Raw genomic sequence first — 12,423 nt, 5'->3', positions numbered from 1 at the left:
TTAATTGTACCATAATAAACCTATACATACTAGATGTGTACATTTTTGGTTGGTACCACTGTACCAATGCTTTAAGACAGCCAATGTACAGGATTAATGAAATTACAAGATCTTTGGTAAAGTGTTTTCATAATCCATAACATTTTTTGAGAACCAATAGAAAAAAATAACTTCTGAAATATGAAAAGAGGGAGGAGAATTACTTATAGAGGCAAAAATACTTGATTAAACTGATGTAATGGTGGACATGCCCAGTTCTTGGCCAACCCCAGTAACTATGTGGAATTTTAAACTCTTCATCAGTAGTGCCCATGCCTACATCTTTAATTTTTCTCAAATTTCATTCAAAGATAAATTGCAATATCAAAGCTACAGGTTTAAATGTTCAGAAATCAGAATATGAAAGTTCAAGTTAACTTTGGCAGTTAACTTCGCTGTGAACTGTGGCATATCCTGTGGCATACATTTAACAAGCTTAAATGTATACGTTTAAACCAACACAAAAAATGTTTCAAGTGTAGCTTTTTTCATCATTGACTATTATTGCTTTTAAGTTTACATCATGGTAACATTGATTTGGGGAGGGGGGAGTGTATTTTAGTGCCTACTTTTCAAAAAAAAAAAAAGGAGTAAAGAAAAGAAAAAATTCCGAGCTACTACAGGTGCTAAACTATATGGTTTTAAATTAAGATGAAGTCACACACGGAAAGAAATGGAGAGAGAATCAACAGTCCCCTCACATGACCAATAGGCTTACTGGGCAAATGCCTGATTACCCCATCCATGCCTGTTCAGTCACAGTGGAAAAAAAGTTAGCAGAAGTTAAATACAAAAGTGAGAAGAGGCAAAGATATTGTTTTGTTTTCCCAGCATCTTGTGTTTTTCTATTTTAAAACCACAAACAGTTAACCTTTAACTGTGCAGCAAGCTAGCACAATATACAAGTCTATCTTGGCTTGGAGCATCTTGTATGTTCCTACATTTGTAGATTTCATTGATTTTCTGTCATCCCTCAAGACATCTCTAGACGTTTAAATGAGCACTGTACAGAACCACTGTTCACTGCAATCCACAAGCATCTCATTGCAATAATGGAGAGATGAATTAAAATGTTCACCCAATTCATACCAGTTCTGGGTGGGTCATTTAGAATTTAGCTCATATATTTTCTCTGCATGTATGCTGCAAATTTCCCATTTGCTACCTGCATGCACTGAGTAAAGAGCCCATTAATTAAAGTTTTTGCTTCTGGGGGATCAAGAGAATTTGCTAGCATTTGAAAGTCACCGGCTGACAATTCTCTGAAGCAGGGTATTTCTTCTTGTAGTTTTTGTGAAGGATATATACTGTAACAGGGGTGGGCAAACTTTTTGGCCCGAGGGCCACATCGGGGTTGCGCAACTGTATGGAGGGCTGGGTAGGGAAGGCTGTGCCTCCCCAAACAGCCTGTTCCCCGCCCCCTCTGTCCCCTCCCACTTCCCACCCCCTGACCTCCCACCTCAGAACCCCTGACCCATCCAACCCCCCCTGCTCCTTGTCCCCTGACCGCCCCCTATCCAACCCCTGCTCCCTGTCCTGACTGCCCAAACCACCTCCTCCTGGGACCCCACGCCCTAACTGCCCCCTGGGATCCCACCCCTGCTCCCTGTCCCCGACTGCCCTCCTAACCCCTATCCACACCCCGCCCCTGACAGCCCCTGGGATCCCACCCCTTATATCCAATCCCCCTGCCCCTGTCCCCTGACTGCCCTCCTGACCCCTATCCACATCCCCGCCCCCTGACAGGCCCCCCGGGACTCCCACTCCCAACCCTCCCTGTTCCCCATTCCCTCACCGCCCCCCCAGAACCTCCGCCCCCTCCTCTCTGACTGCCCCCCCCACAACCACCCACTCCCTTACCCAACCCGCCCGCTCTCTGCCCCCTTAACTGCAGCAGGAGCTTGCAGCGGTGACACCCAGCCAGAGCCAGCTGCACTCCCCACACTGCCCAGTGGGAGCGGCGGGCCAGAGCATGGGGGCAGCGTGGCTGCGGGGGAGAGGGAACAGCGAGGGAGGGGCCTGGGACTAGACTCCCCGGCCGGGAGCTCAGGGGCCAGGCAGGACAGTTCCACGGGCTGTACTACAGTATCTTCATTCTGCCCAAGCAGCAAGATCGTGCAGGTCAAAGACCAGTTAGGACTGGCATCTGAACAACTTGTACCTTGTCAATATGTTCATAATTTTGTTTGCCAGTTACTCCAGCACATCAAGATAATTTTAACCCCATAATCCTGGCATAGCTCTAAAAGACAAGCAACCTCTTCAGAGTAGGCAGACTGGTCTGGAACTGGCTGTCAGGTCTTCACTACACTCCATGGGGTTTGTCTCCCAGCGCACAGCATATTGAAACTATGCTGTGTTCTTTTTGTAATAAAGACAAAGTCAATTTTTGGTGCAAAGATGTGGCTGTGAAAAAGCTACAAAACTGAGGATACTCTTTCAGAATCTGATGTGTACTCAGCGAATCACTCAGAGGACCCCCACCCCCACATTATAGCTCAAGCTTCCCCAAATAGTGTCAATTTCACTTCCTCATTACATTCCCTACATGTTGCTATGATTTAGCAGGAAGAGATAATGCTAGTTTACAGATAATGTAACATGTCTGCTTCTGATTGGAGGCTAAAGTTAAAATTACTCTACAAGAGGCAACAAATGGAAATATCTTCAGGGATCCCCTGGAAGTTTAGAGCAAGAAACTCTTTCTTCGAGGCTTAGTTCATGATAGAGAGGCTAAGAAATAAAAGCTTATTTTCTCCGGATTGTAAAAAGCATTACTATAAAATTTAGATGAGCGTAGGAAGTAATCCCATGTATTGTACCTCTGACACTACAAGAACAGTCTGACAGAGACAGATGCTGATCAGATAGAACTCTTTTTGAAACAATTTCAAGACAGTGAAAAACAAGGGGGAAAAAATAACTTGCTAATATATAGGAATTGCCATACTAGATCAGACTACAGCTCTATGTAATCTAGTGTGCTGGACAGTGCCATATGCTTCAGACAACTGTGCAAGAATAATCTGGCCATAAGGAAAGTTTCTTCTCCCCAGGCAAGCAGTAGTGGTCTTATGCTCTGAAAGAAATGATGATTTATGCCACCTAATTTTTCTTAACTATGTGACATAATCAGATGTTCTCATTAGCCATACAAGAGTGATCCTTTTTCTGAACTCTGTTGAATTCTTGACCTCAGTGATATCTTGTGGCAATGAGTTCCATACATCATGAGAGACTGTGTAGGTAAAAAACGGTATTTCCTTTTATCATTTTTAATTTGCTGCCTTTAAGTGTCATTAGATGTCTCTTTGTATTATGGGAAAGGATAATACAATAAAGTACTCTTCCATGTGACAGCCGATAGAAATTAGATTTGAGGACACAACGTTCTCGGATATAAAAAATCCGATGATTAATTGATTAGTGAGAAAGTGGTCCAATGCAGTCACACACCCCGCTCATCTACTTTTTGAAATAGGACAAGCTGCTTGTGAAATGAGTAGCAGCTTGCCAACTCAAACACCAAGTGATTTTATAGGATCATTACCAGCCTTACAAAAAGGAACTGGAGGCTAATTAGGAAATTTATGAACTATGAATTATCACCTGGCCTGGATTGTAAGCCCACTCTTTAGATCTTTCAGTCCAAGATGCTACTCATTCCTTTGAACGTTTAAAAGTAATATCAGAAAGGATCAAATCAGTTTTAAAGAGTTTACAACAATATTAAATTCAATACTATGTACTGCTCAATTCTCTAAATAAAACATGCAATTTTTACCCCACAGAACAATCTGAAAGATGTCCTTATTCCATTAAATAAAGGGCAAGTATTTATGTTTTGGTTTCCAAGGGATAAATGCCACTTGATGCCCAAGCATCAAAACTAGGCCTACAACTTTTACAGATTTACATCAATAAATTGTTTAACTGTCACTGGATTTTATATAACCAACTCAGATTACTTCCGAAAAAGTGATAGTCTTCTTAACTTTTCACATTAAATTACTCTTCCAAATGAAGATGCCAAGAAAACTCCAATACTATCTCCAAATAATCAAACCTTCAGTCAAGCATCCTTACAAAACAATCTGCATGTATTGAGTGGTTTGTTAGTCTAAAGACAGGTGAACCAAGACTATTCCAGAAGTTAATAAGGTCTTTTAGTTTTTCATTATCCTTTGTTGCAGTCCTATTTCAAACTTCATTAGTTATATAGTCTCAATACAGTGCAGTAGTGATGATATACAAGCTAAAGGGATATTTTGCTTTCTAAAGTCCTCTGAATTGTTCAGAGGGGTTTCTTGGCTTTCCTCATTCAACCCTGGAACATTTGAAAATGTTGGTCAGTATGTAAAGCCCCATTGTACCAAACGGCTGAACACAACAATCAAACTATATAATGAGATGCCAAGAAGAAAGCGATACTCCAAATTACTTTGTTTGTATACATATTACAAATTCCACAATGCACATTCACAAATGCAGGCTACTGGTTGTTAGAGAAGGTTTTAAGCAAGAGAAATGCAGGAAAGGACTAGATAGGAAAAATTAAACACATTAACTAAAAGAGAGTCAGAATATTTATTGTAATCTACTTCCAACTGAGAACAGACTCTGGTTCAGTCATCCACTAGTTTGGAAAAGGCATATACTCACTTCTTTTGTGTGAGGTCTAAACCACTATTGACTATTCCATCCACCTTTACATTCTTCTGTCCACAGATATTTCCATAACTGTCATATCCTGAAACCAATCTCGCAGCTGCTCCAGTAGCTATTGAAAAGCCACAAATAAAACCCTGGGGAAAAAATAGATAAAAGGTTTCAATGGCAACTGTGTCAGAAACGCAGTTTAACAATGCTCTCCTTGGAGCTGGTCGTGGGGGAAGAGTCAGTTGTAATTCATTTATTTCAGAGCAGAGGAGTCCAATTTTTTGCATCCTTCTTTGAAATTCCTTCCATTTAAAAGGGAAAAGTCTAAGTCAATCGAGAAAGAACCACTGTGGGGAACAACAGACAGTTGTGAATTTAAATGCAAACACTAATTTAAAATATGATTCAGATGCGCTAAAAATTATTTATTAGCTGAACAGGCTCAATGCGCTAGGTGGTTTTACAAGACAGGCATAAAACAAAGTTCCTGAGGGGAACTGCTCACAAACTAGGCAGATAGCACACAATTGTAAAGGGGAGGAGGGCAGGGAAGGAGAGCAACACATGCAGCATGACTAGTGAAGTTTGGGATACATCTCGTTAATTTCCAGATAGTTTGGGTATTTTTGCTTGTAAGATTTTTCAAACATCTTGTTAACACTTCTGAGGGAAAGAAGGCCTATTTGAAGTAAGTGCATTTTAAGCAGAAGGGGAGGCAGGGCAGACCAGGCAAGACATTTCAGATATAGGGGACAAATGGAAGAAAAAGAAACACAAACAACAGTGAAAGCATACAAAAGGAACAGCTAGGAGCAGCATGGTGGAGCAAAATGGGGGGGAAAAGGGCCTTAGAGAAAAGAGACCCAGGTCTCACTGGGCTGTAGACGGACTTTCAAAGAGCTTAAATCGGATATTAAAGGGAAAGTTTGGGGGTCGGGAGGAAATGCAGAGAGGCCACTGTAAAGAGGTCATGCCTGAAAGCATCAATTATCTCTTTACAACTAATTAGGCTGGCAAGATCCTGGGCAGAGAAAAATAGTCCTTATGTTGTCTCGCCAAGTGTCCAGTGATGCCAGAGGAAGAAGATAAGAGGGGTAAGCCAAAGTTTGAGACTGGTGGGAGAATTAATTAGTCGGGGGGAGGCAAAGGAAACAAGTGCAGAAGAGAGTCTGGAGTTACAAGTGGACACAAGAGAATAAACTGAGAAGGAAAAGGCAATTGGAAGGAGGGTGTGGAGGAGTCAAATGTTGACAGCTTTAAAGCCTTAGACAGCAAGACAGCATAGTGCAATACCAAAGGAGACAAGCTGAATACAGAGAAATTCCAAATGAAGAGCAGGTCACTGTCATAGTAAATTAGCTTATTTATAAACTTAACATTGGACAAGTCAAAGCAAAGAAGGAGTAAAAGGTTATCACTAGTAATAAGCTGATTTGCAGCTCTTACTGTCAATTTCATCACCACTCTCAGCAAGTTTGCAGATGACACTAAACTGGGAGGAGTGGTTGATACGCTGGAGGGTAGGGATAGGATACAGAGGGACCTAGACAAATTAGAGGATTGGGCCAAAAGAAGCCTGATGAGGTTCAACAAGGACAAGTGCAGAGTCCTGCACTTAGGACGGAAGAATCCCATGCACTGCTACAGACTAGGGACCAAATGTCTAGGAAGCAGTTCTGCAGAAAAGGACCTAGGGGTTACAGTGGACGAGAAGGTGGATATGAGTCAACAGTGTGCCCTTGTTGCCAAGAAGGCTAACGGCATTTTGGGCGGTATAAGTAGGGGCACTGCCAGCAGATCGAGGGATGTGATCATTCCCCTCTATTCGACATTGGTGAGGCCTCATCTGGAGTATTGTGTCCAGTTTTGGGCCCCACACTACAAGAAAGATGTGGAAAAATTGGAAAGAGTCCAGCGGAGGGCAACAAAAATGATTAGGGGGCTGGAGCACATGACTTATGAGGAGAGGCTGAGGGAACTGGGATTGTTTAGTCTGCAGGGGGGGATTTGATAGCTGCTTTCAACTACCTGAAAGGGAGTTCCAAAGAGGATGGATCTAGACTGTTCTCAGTGGTACCAGATGACAGAACAAGGAGTAATGGTCTCACGTTGCAGTGGGGGAGGTTTAGGTTGGGTATTAGGAAAAACTTTTTCACTCAGAGAGTGGTGAAGCACTGGAATGGGTTACCTAGGGAGGTGGTGGAATCTCCTTCTTTAGAGGTTTTTAAGGTCAGGCTTGACAAAGCCCTGGCTGGGATGATTTAGTTGGGTTTGGTCCTGCTTTGAGCAGGGGGTTGGACTAGATGACCTCCTGAGGTCCCTTCCAACCCTGATATTCTATGATTCTATGAAAAGCTCTAATTCCTTTTAAGCAATAGAATTTTATGTAGGATAATGCACAGATTCTTAATGTTTTCCACACTGTGACTCTACATTACAGCAGAGAAGTTTCAGGATCCTCCATCTATTTTAGGATTCTACTCCCATCTAGCCACAAAGTGAGGGAAGGTGGATGTAACCACCTGAACTTATTTGCAACTCCCCAAGGCAGCGATGATATGACAATTGCTCCGCACACCGTATTGGCGTGACAAGAAGGCTGTAGGAGAGTACACCATACAAAAGGAAAAATTCGCAGTTGCAGGTGTGTATGGAGTTATATCAGCAGGACACGGCCAACAACAGACCAGGTAACAGCAAAGAGTGAAACGTAACACAATCTGGGACCTAATTTTCAAAGACGGGCATATGCAACTGTGTGTACCTAATTTGTATCATCTAATACCCCAAATAAATATACAGAACTAGGAATTTCTGTATTAAACAGTCATTTAAAAATCAAACTTGTCAATGGATCGCAAAAATACCAAAGGGGTGCTAACTGAAGAGCAAGTTAGCTAGGAGCTTGCAGGGCACCATGGTTGTAAAATAAAGCCAGTAAGAGTTTGAGATGTATAGGCACAGAGCATCATCTCACAAACCAGGAATGTGAAAAAGATAGTTATTCTCTAACTGGTGGCAGGTTGGACTAGAATAATGTAAGCAACCCTCCCTAATTCCACACAAAAAAGGCAAAAAACAAGATACTGAATTTTCACTATGCTGCAATCATCTTTTTGTAATTTGACATTTAACTGCATCATAGCATTTGTCAGGAGGAAGCCAAGTGTTTTGGCATCTACGTAAAACACAGTGAGGCTTTGACACCTGGGGTAGCTTCGGAAGAAGGTATGGATTGTGGAATAAGCGTATTAACTGGATGGCTCTGCTAAACTTATCAGCAGGGATATCAACAATCTTGAGGTTTACATTGCCATTTTTATGTTTCAGAACTAACAGCCCATTGAGATTAAAGTAACAGTTCCTTATGCTCAAAGCTATTTTTAATACAGGCTTAGGATGATAGCCTTAAAAAAAAAAAAAGGCCAAGTGTAGCGTGACATCTTCACAACCATGAGGACTAGAAACTTGTTTTAAAAGTAGCTTAGATTCTGATGCACACAATTCCGTGGCAAAACAGAGTCTATACGCAAATTATGAGACCCTGTGAAAGTACTAGATTTGTGCATTGTGACACTGCTTTACAAAAATGTATCAAAATCAAGCAAGTTCTTATTCCGTAACTGATACCTGCCATGCTAAAATACACTAGACATTGACTGACGTTACCAAATTTCTAATCTCAAAATCTGATTTCTTCACAATGAGTGAAAAATATCTGTGGCTAAGTAACATTTAGAATCTTTCTTATTTTACTCACCATTCCAATACAAAAGAGGATGAATAGCAACAGCCATGGTATATCTGTGCAGCTGCGATCCTCCAGAGGCTTCCACTCTCGTTTGGAGCTCTTGGGTGAGAAAAAGGGATAAAGACAATGGTTACGAAGTCAATTAAATAAAATATGTTCTGTTAATAACAAAGCGCTTTGAAAAGCAGTTTTTAGGGCATTGATATTCGTCTGGGTTTATCTTTGGATACTTAAGTTACTTCATCTATACTGTAAAATGTACAATAATTATTTAAACTACAGTGAGGCTAGTGGAACCATTTAACAGACAGTCAAGCTAATGTGTCCAAGGGTAAGTGCGGAAAGAATCTGCAAAAGAGAGCGGGTAAGAGCAATGCTGAATTCAGAAAGCATTTCACTTATTCATATTTCTGGCTCTAGCACAAGAGGGGAAATAAGCATGGTCACTCAAGGGATCAACAATACTAGCTAGTTACTGTACCCTTCCACAGCTACTGGATGTACAGTAATCTGCTTTCCAAGAAGGATAAAAGGATAAGCTTTTCACAAACTCGTCAGTTTTAAACGCCTCCATGGCAGGATTAACAGCATATAGTACAGACAGAAAGAACGTAATATGTAGCTGTCTAAGGAACAGTTTTTTAATCTGACTAGAAAAGGCAGCTATGGAGTTCTGCAATTCAGGCAAATAGTGTCAACTTACTAGAAGAAAGGAGTCTAGAATTAAGTTCAAACTCTCAGGAAAGAAACTCTACTGCCGTTTCAGATGACAGAAATACCTCCATGGATAAAAGGCTGGACTGCTAACAGTTTGCACTATAAAAATGGCTACCCTGCGGCCCACAAGTGTACATTTCATAAAGTCTGTTCTATTTATACTGGCTCATTAGAATTAAAAAATTATGAAGAGGTTTTTAAGCTATGCTTCTTCTCTAGGAAGCTAGGGGAAGAATGCATATTGACTACAAAGCAAAATTAAGTATACCACTAGAATTTTGTTCACAAATCAAAATTTTGATTTAGATCCAAGGTTGAAAAAAGTACACCTCATTTTAAAAATAACAAAGTTGCAGAGACAACAAAGCTCTTTCAATAAGTTTCCAGGAACCTACTGCTTATAGCATCTCCCTACCAAAAGTTTAGGCATTTAAAAGGATCTTTGTGAGAGCTAGTCCTCCATTCAGTAAGGGCATGGATCACAGAACACAAACTGTAGTCCAGAAGAGGTGTAGAATGGCCTTCTATACCTTTATGGGAGAGCACGAACTGGGATATAAAGAAACAACTAAAGATTCCAACTTCTTGTGTAGGACAACCTGCCAAAACCTTAAATTTTCATTATAGGTTCTGAAGTTTGTTGGAGATTCAGATGAGAAATTAGAACAGGAGACTGAACTGCCAACACTGAGCTATTGTAAACTTTGCTGACATTTGCCATCGCCAGCACCTAGTTTTGCAGACTGATCAAAAGCAGAAAGTCTGCAGTACGTGGCTGTTGTATTACTAGCTAAAATGTGTTAGTAAGATTTTTTTGGTATTCAAGTCTCATCTTTAGCTTGATTTGCAAACACAAATGCCCTTTACAAATAAAGTTATTAGAAAACTACAAACTAGATACGATGAATGAAAAAAATGCATCTTCCTCATCCGCTGCATTCAAACTGCACATCCCATTTGAAATGAAGTTTCATGACAATGGTATCTGTTAATATTTTTAAAGCCTTTCTGTATTTGTCCAGGCTGTGCGTGAGTCCTCTAATCAGTGGCTGTTGACAGGAAAATAAAAGAACAGCTCTTGAGGAATCACTGCCTCCCATGAGAGGAGCTGGCTGGGTGATCCCACTCAGTCTGGGGACTTGGGAGAAATTTAGGTTTCCAGATAAGAACTCCAGCAGACCCAGACTCTAGGAACTGCAACCTCTGGAATTTCACTCCAGATCAGAAACCAGAAAGGTACCTTATAAAGGACATCCTGCAGCATGGACTTGGCTTTTGAAGTTAGCATCCACAGAGGCTGCCCACATCAACTCTAGTGCCATGAAACTGTAAGGAAACCCATCTCTCTCTCTCTGCTGAAAAGGTAGAGGCTGCTCTTGTGGAGTGAGCCACAAACCTCTTTACTGCAAACACTACATTCTCTTTCTTCATACTCCAAACACTACTCCCAATGACACAAAGCATAAAAAGGCAAGCTGGGGAACCCCACAAGAATAAAATCTGCCTTCTAGTTTCTACAGTTTTATTCAGTTATGCAAAGTCCTCTTCCCACTGAGCAATAAGTTTATCTTTATTCTGTGGGACTGGAAGGAATGTGGAGAGACATCCCCACCTACGAAGTGGGTGTTCACCCACGAAAGCTCATGCTGCAAAACGTCTGTTAGTCTATAAGGTGCCACAGGATTCTTTGCTGCTTTTACAGATCCAGACTAACACAGCTACCCCTCTGATACTTATCCCCACCTACGTGGACAGATGAAACACGCTGGAGGACACAGGAAAGAGACTGAATTATTGCAGAAGTTCTGACCTGATTAAAAAGCCATGTAGCAATCTGTGAACAATGAGCAAAGTTCTCAATATCATGGCCAAACAGATTGCCAATAAAAAGGAAGTTTTAAAGGTGAGAAACCTCCAAGATCTTCTTTAAGTGTTCATAACACATGCCTATGAGGTACATAGCTGGGTAAGACTATGCTACATTGATGACATCTTCATCATCTGGACCCATGGGAAGGAGACTCTGGAAAAATTCCACCATGATTTCAACAGCTTCCACCCCTCCATCAACCTCAGCCTGGACCAATCTACACGGGAGGTCCACTTCCTAGACACCACGGTGCAAATAAGTGGTGGTCACATTAACACCACCCTATACCGAAAACCTACCGACCGCTATGCCTACCTTCATGCCTCCAGCTTCCATCCCGGACACACCACAAGATCCATTGTCTACAGCCAAGCACTGAGGTACAACCGTATCTGCTCTAACCCCGCAGACAGAGACCAACACCTAGAAAATCTCCACGAAGCACTCTCAAGACTACAGTACCCACACGAGGAAATAAGGAAACAGATCAACAGAGCCAGATGTGTACCCAGAAGCCTCCTACTGCAAGACAAACTCAAGAAAGAAACCAACAGGACTCCACTGGCCATCACATACAGTCCCCAGCTTAAACCTCTCCAACGCATCATCAGGGATCTACAACCCATCCTGGACAATGATCCCACACTTTCACAGGCCTTGGGTGGCAGGCCAGTCCTCACCCACAGACAACCTGCCAACCTGAAGCATATTCTCACCAGCAACTGCACACCGCACCATAGTAACTCTAGCTCAGGAACCACCCATGCAACAAACCTCGATGCCAACTCTGCCCACATATCTACATCAGCAACACCATCACAGGACCTAACCAGATCAGCTACACCATCACCGGTTCATTCACCTGCACGTCCACCAATGTAATATATGCCATCATATGCCAGCAATGCCCCTCTGCTATGTACATCAGCCAAACTGGACAGTCTCTAAGGAAAAGGATAAATGGACACAAATCAGACATTAGGAATGGCAATATACAAAAACCTGTAGGAGAACACTTCAACCTCCCTGGCCACACAATAGCAGATTTTAAGGTGGCCATCCTACAGCAAAAAAACTTTAGGACCAGACTTCAAAGAGAAACTGCTGAGCTCCAGTTCATCTGCAAATTTAACACCATCAGCTCAGGACTAAACAAAGACTGTGAATGGCTTGCCAATTACAGAACCAGTTTCTCCTCCCTTGGTTTTCACACCTCAGCTGCTGGAACAGGGCCTCATCCTCCCTGATTGATCTAACCTCGTTATCTCTAGCTTGCTTCTTGCTTGCTTATATATATACCTGCCCCTGGAAATTTCCACTGCTTGCATCCGAAGAAGTGGGTATTCACCCACGAAAGCTCATGCTGCAAAACGTCTGTTAGTCTATA

At 41.9% G+C, this 12,423-nt stretch overlaps 1 protein-coding gene across 2 annotated transcripts in view; it reads right to left on the bottom strand.

The window, feature by feature from the left end:
• Positions 1-12,423, bottom strand: part of SLC44A1 (solute carrier family 44 member 1) — a 101,110-nt gene that overhangs the window by 55,684 nt on the left and 33,003 nt on the right. For both annotated transcript variants that reach the window (XM_039543688.1, XM_039543690.1), the window contains exons 2-3: positions 8,459-8,548; positions 4,702-4,844 (exon numbers count right to left, since the gene is read on the bottom strand). In XM_039543688.1, the coding sequence (XP_039399622.1) occupies positions 4,702-4,844; positions 8,459-8,548 (233 nt within the window). The remainder of the gene's footprint in view (positions 1-4,701; positions 4,845-8,458; positions 8,549-12,423) is intronic.

This window comes from Mauremys reevesii, linkage group 6 (genome assembly GCF_016161935.1).
Source record: "Mauremys reevesii isolate NIE-2019 linkage group 6, ASM1616193v1, whole genome shotgun sequence".
Classification (NCBI taxonomy): domain Eukaryota; kingdom Metazoa; phylum Chordata; order Testudines; family Geoemydidae; genus Mauremys; species Mauremys reevesii.
The sequence above is the reverse complement of the archived record's forward strand: the minus strand, read 5'-3'. Positions and strand labels throughout refer to the sequence as shown.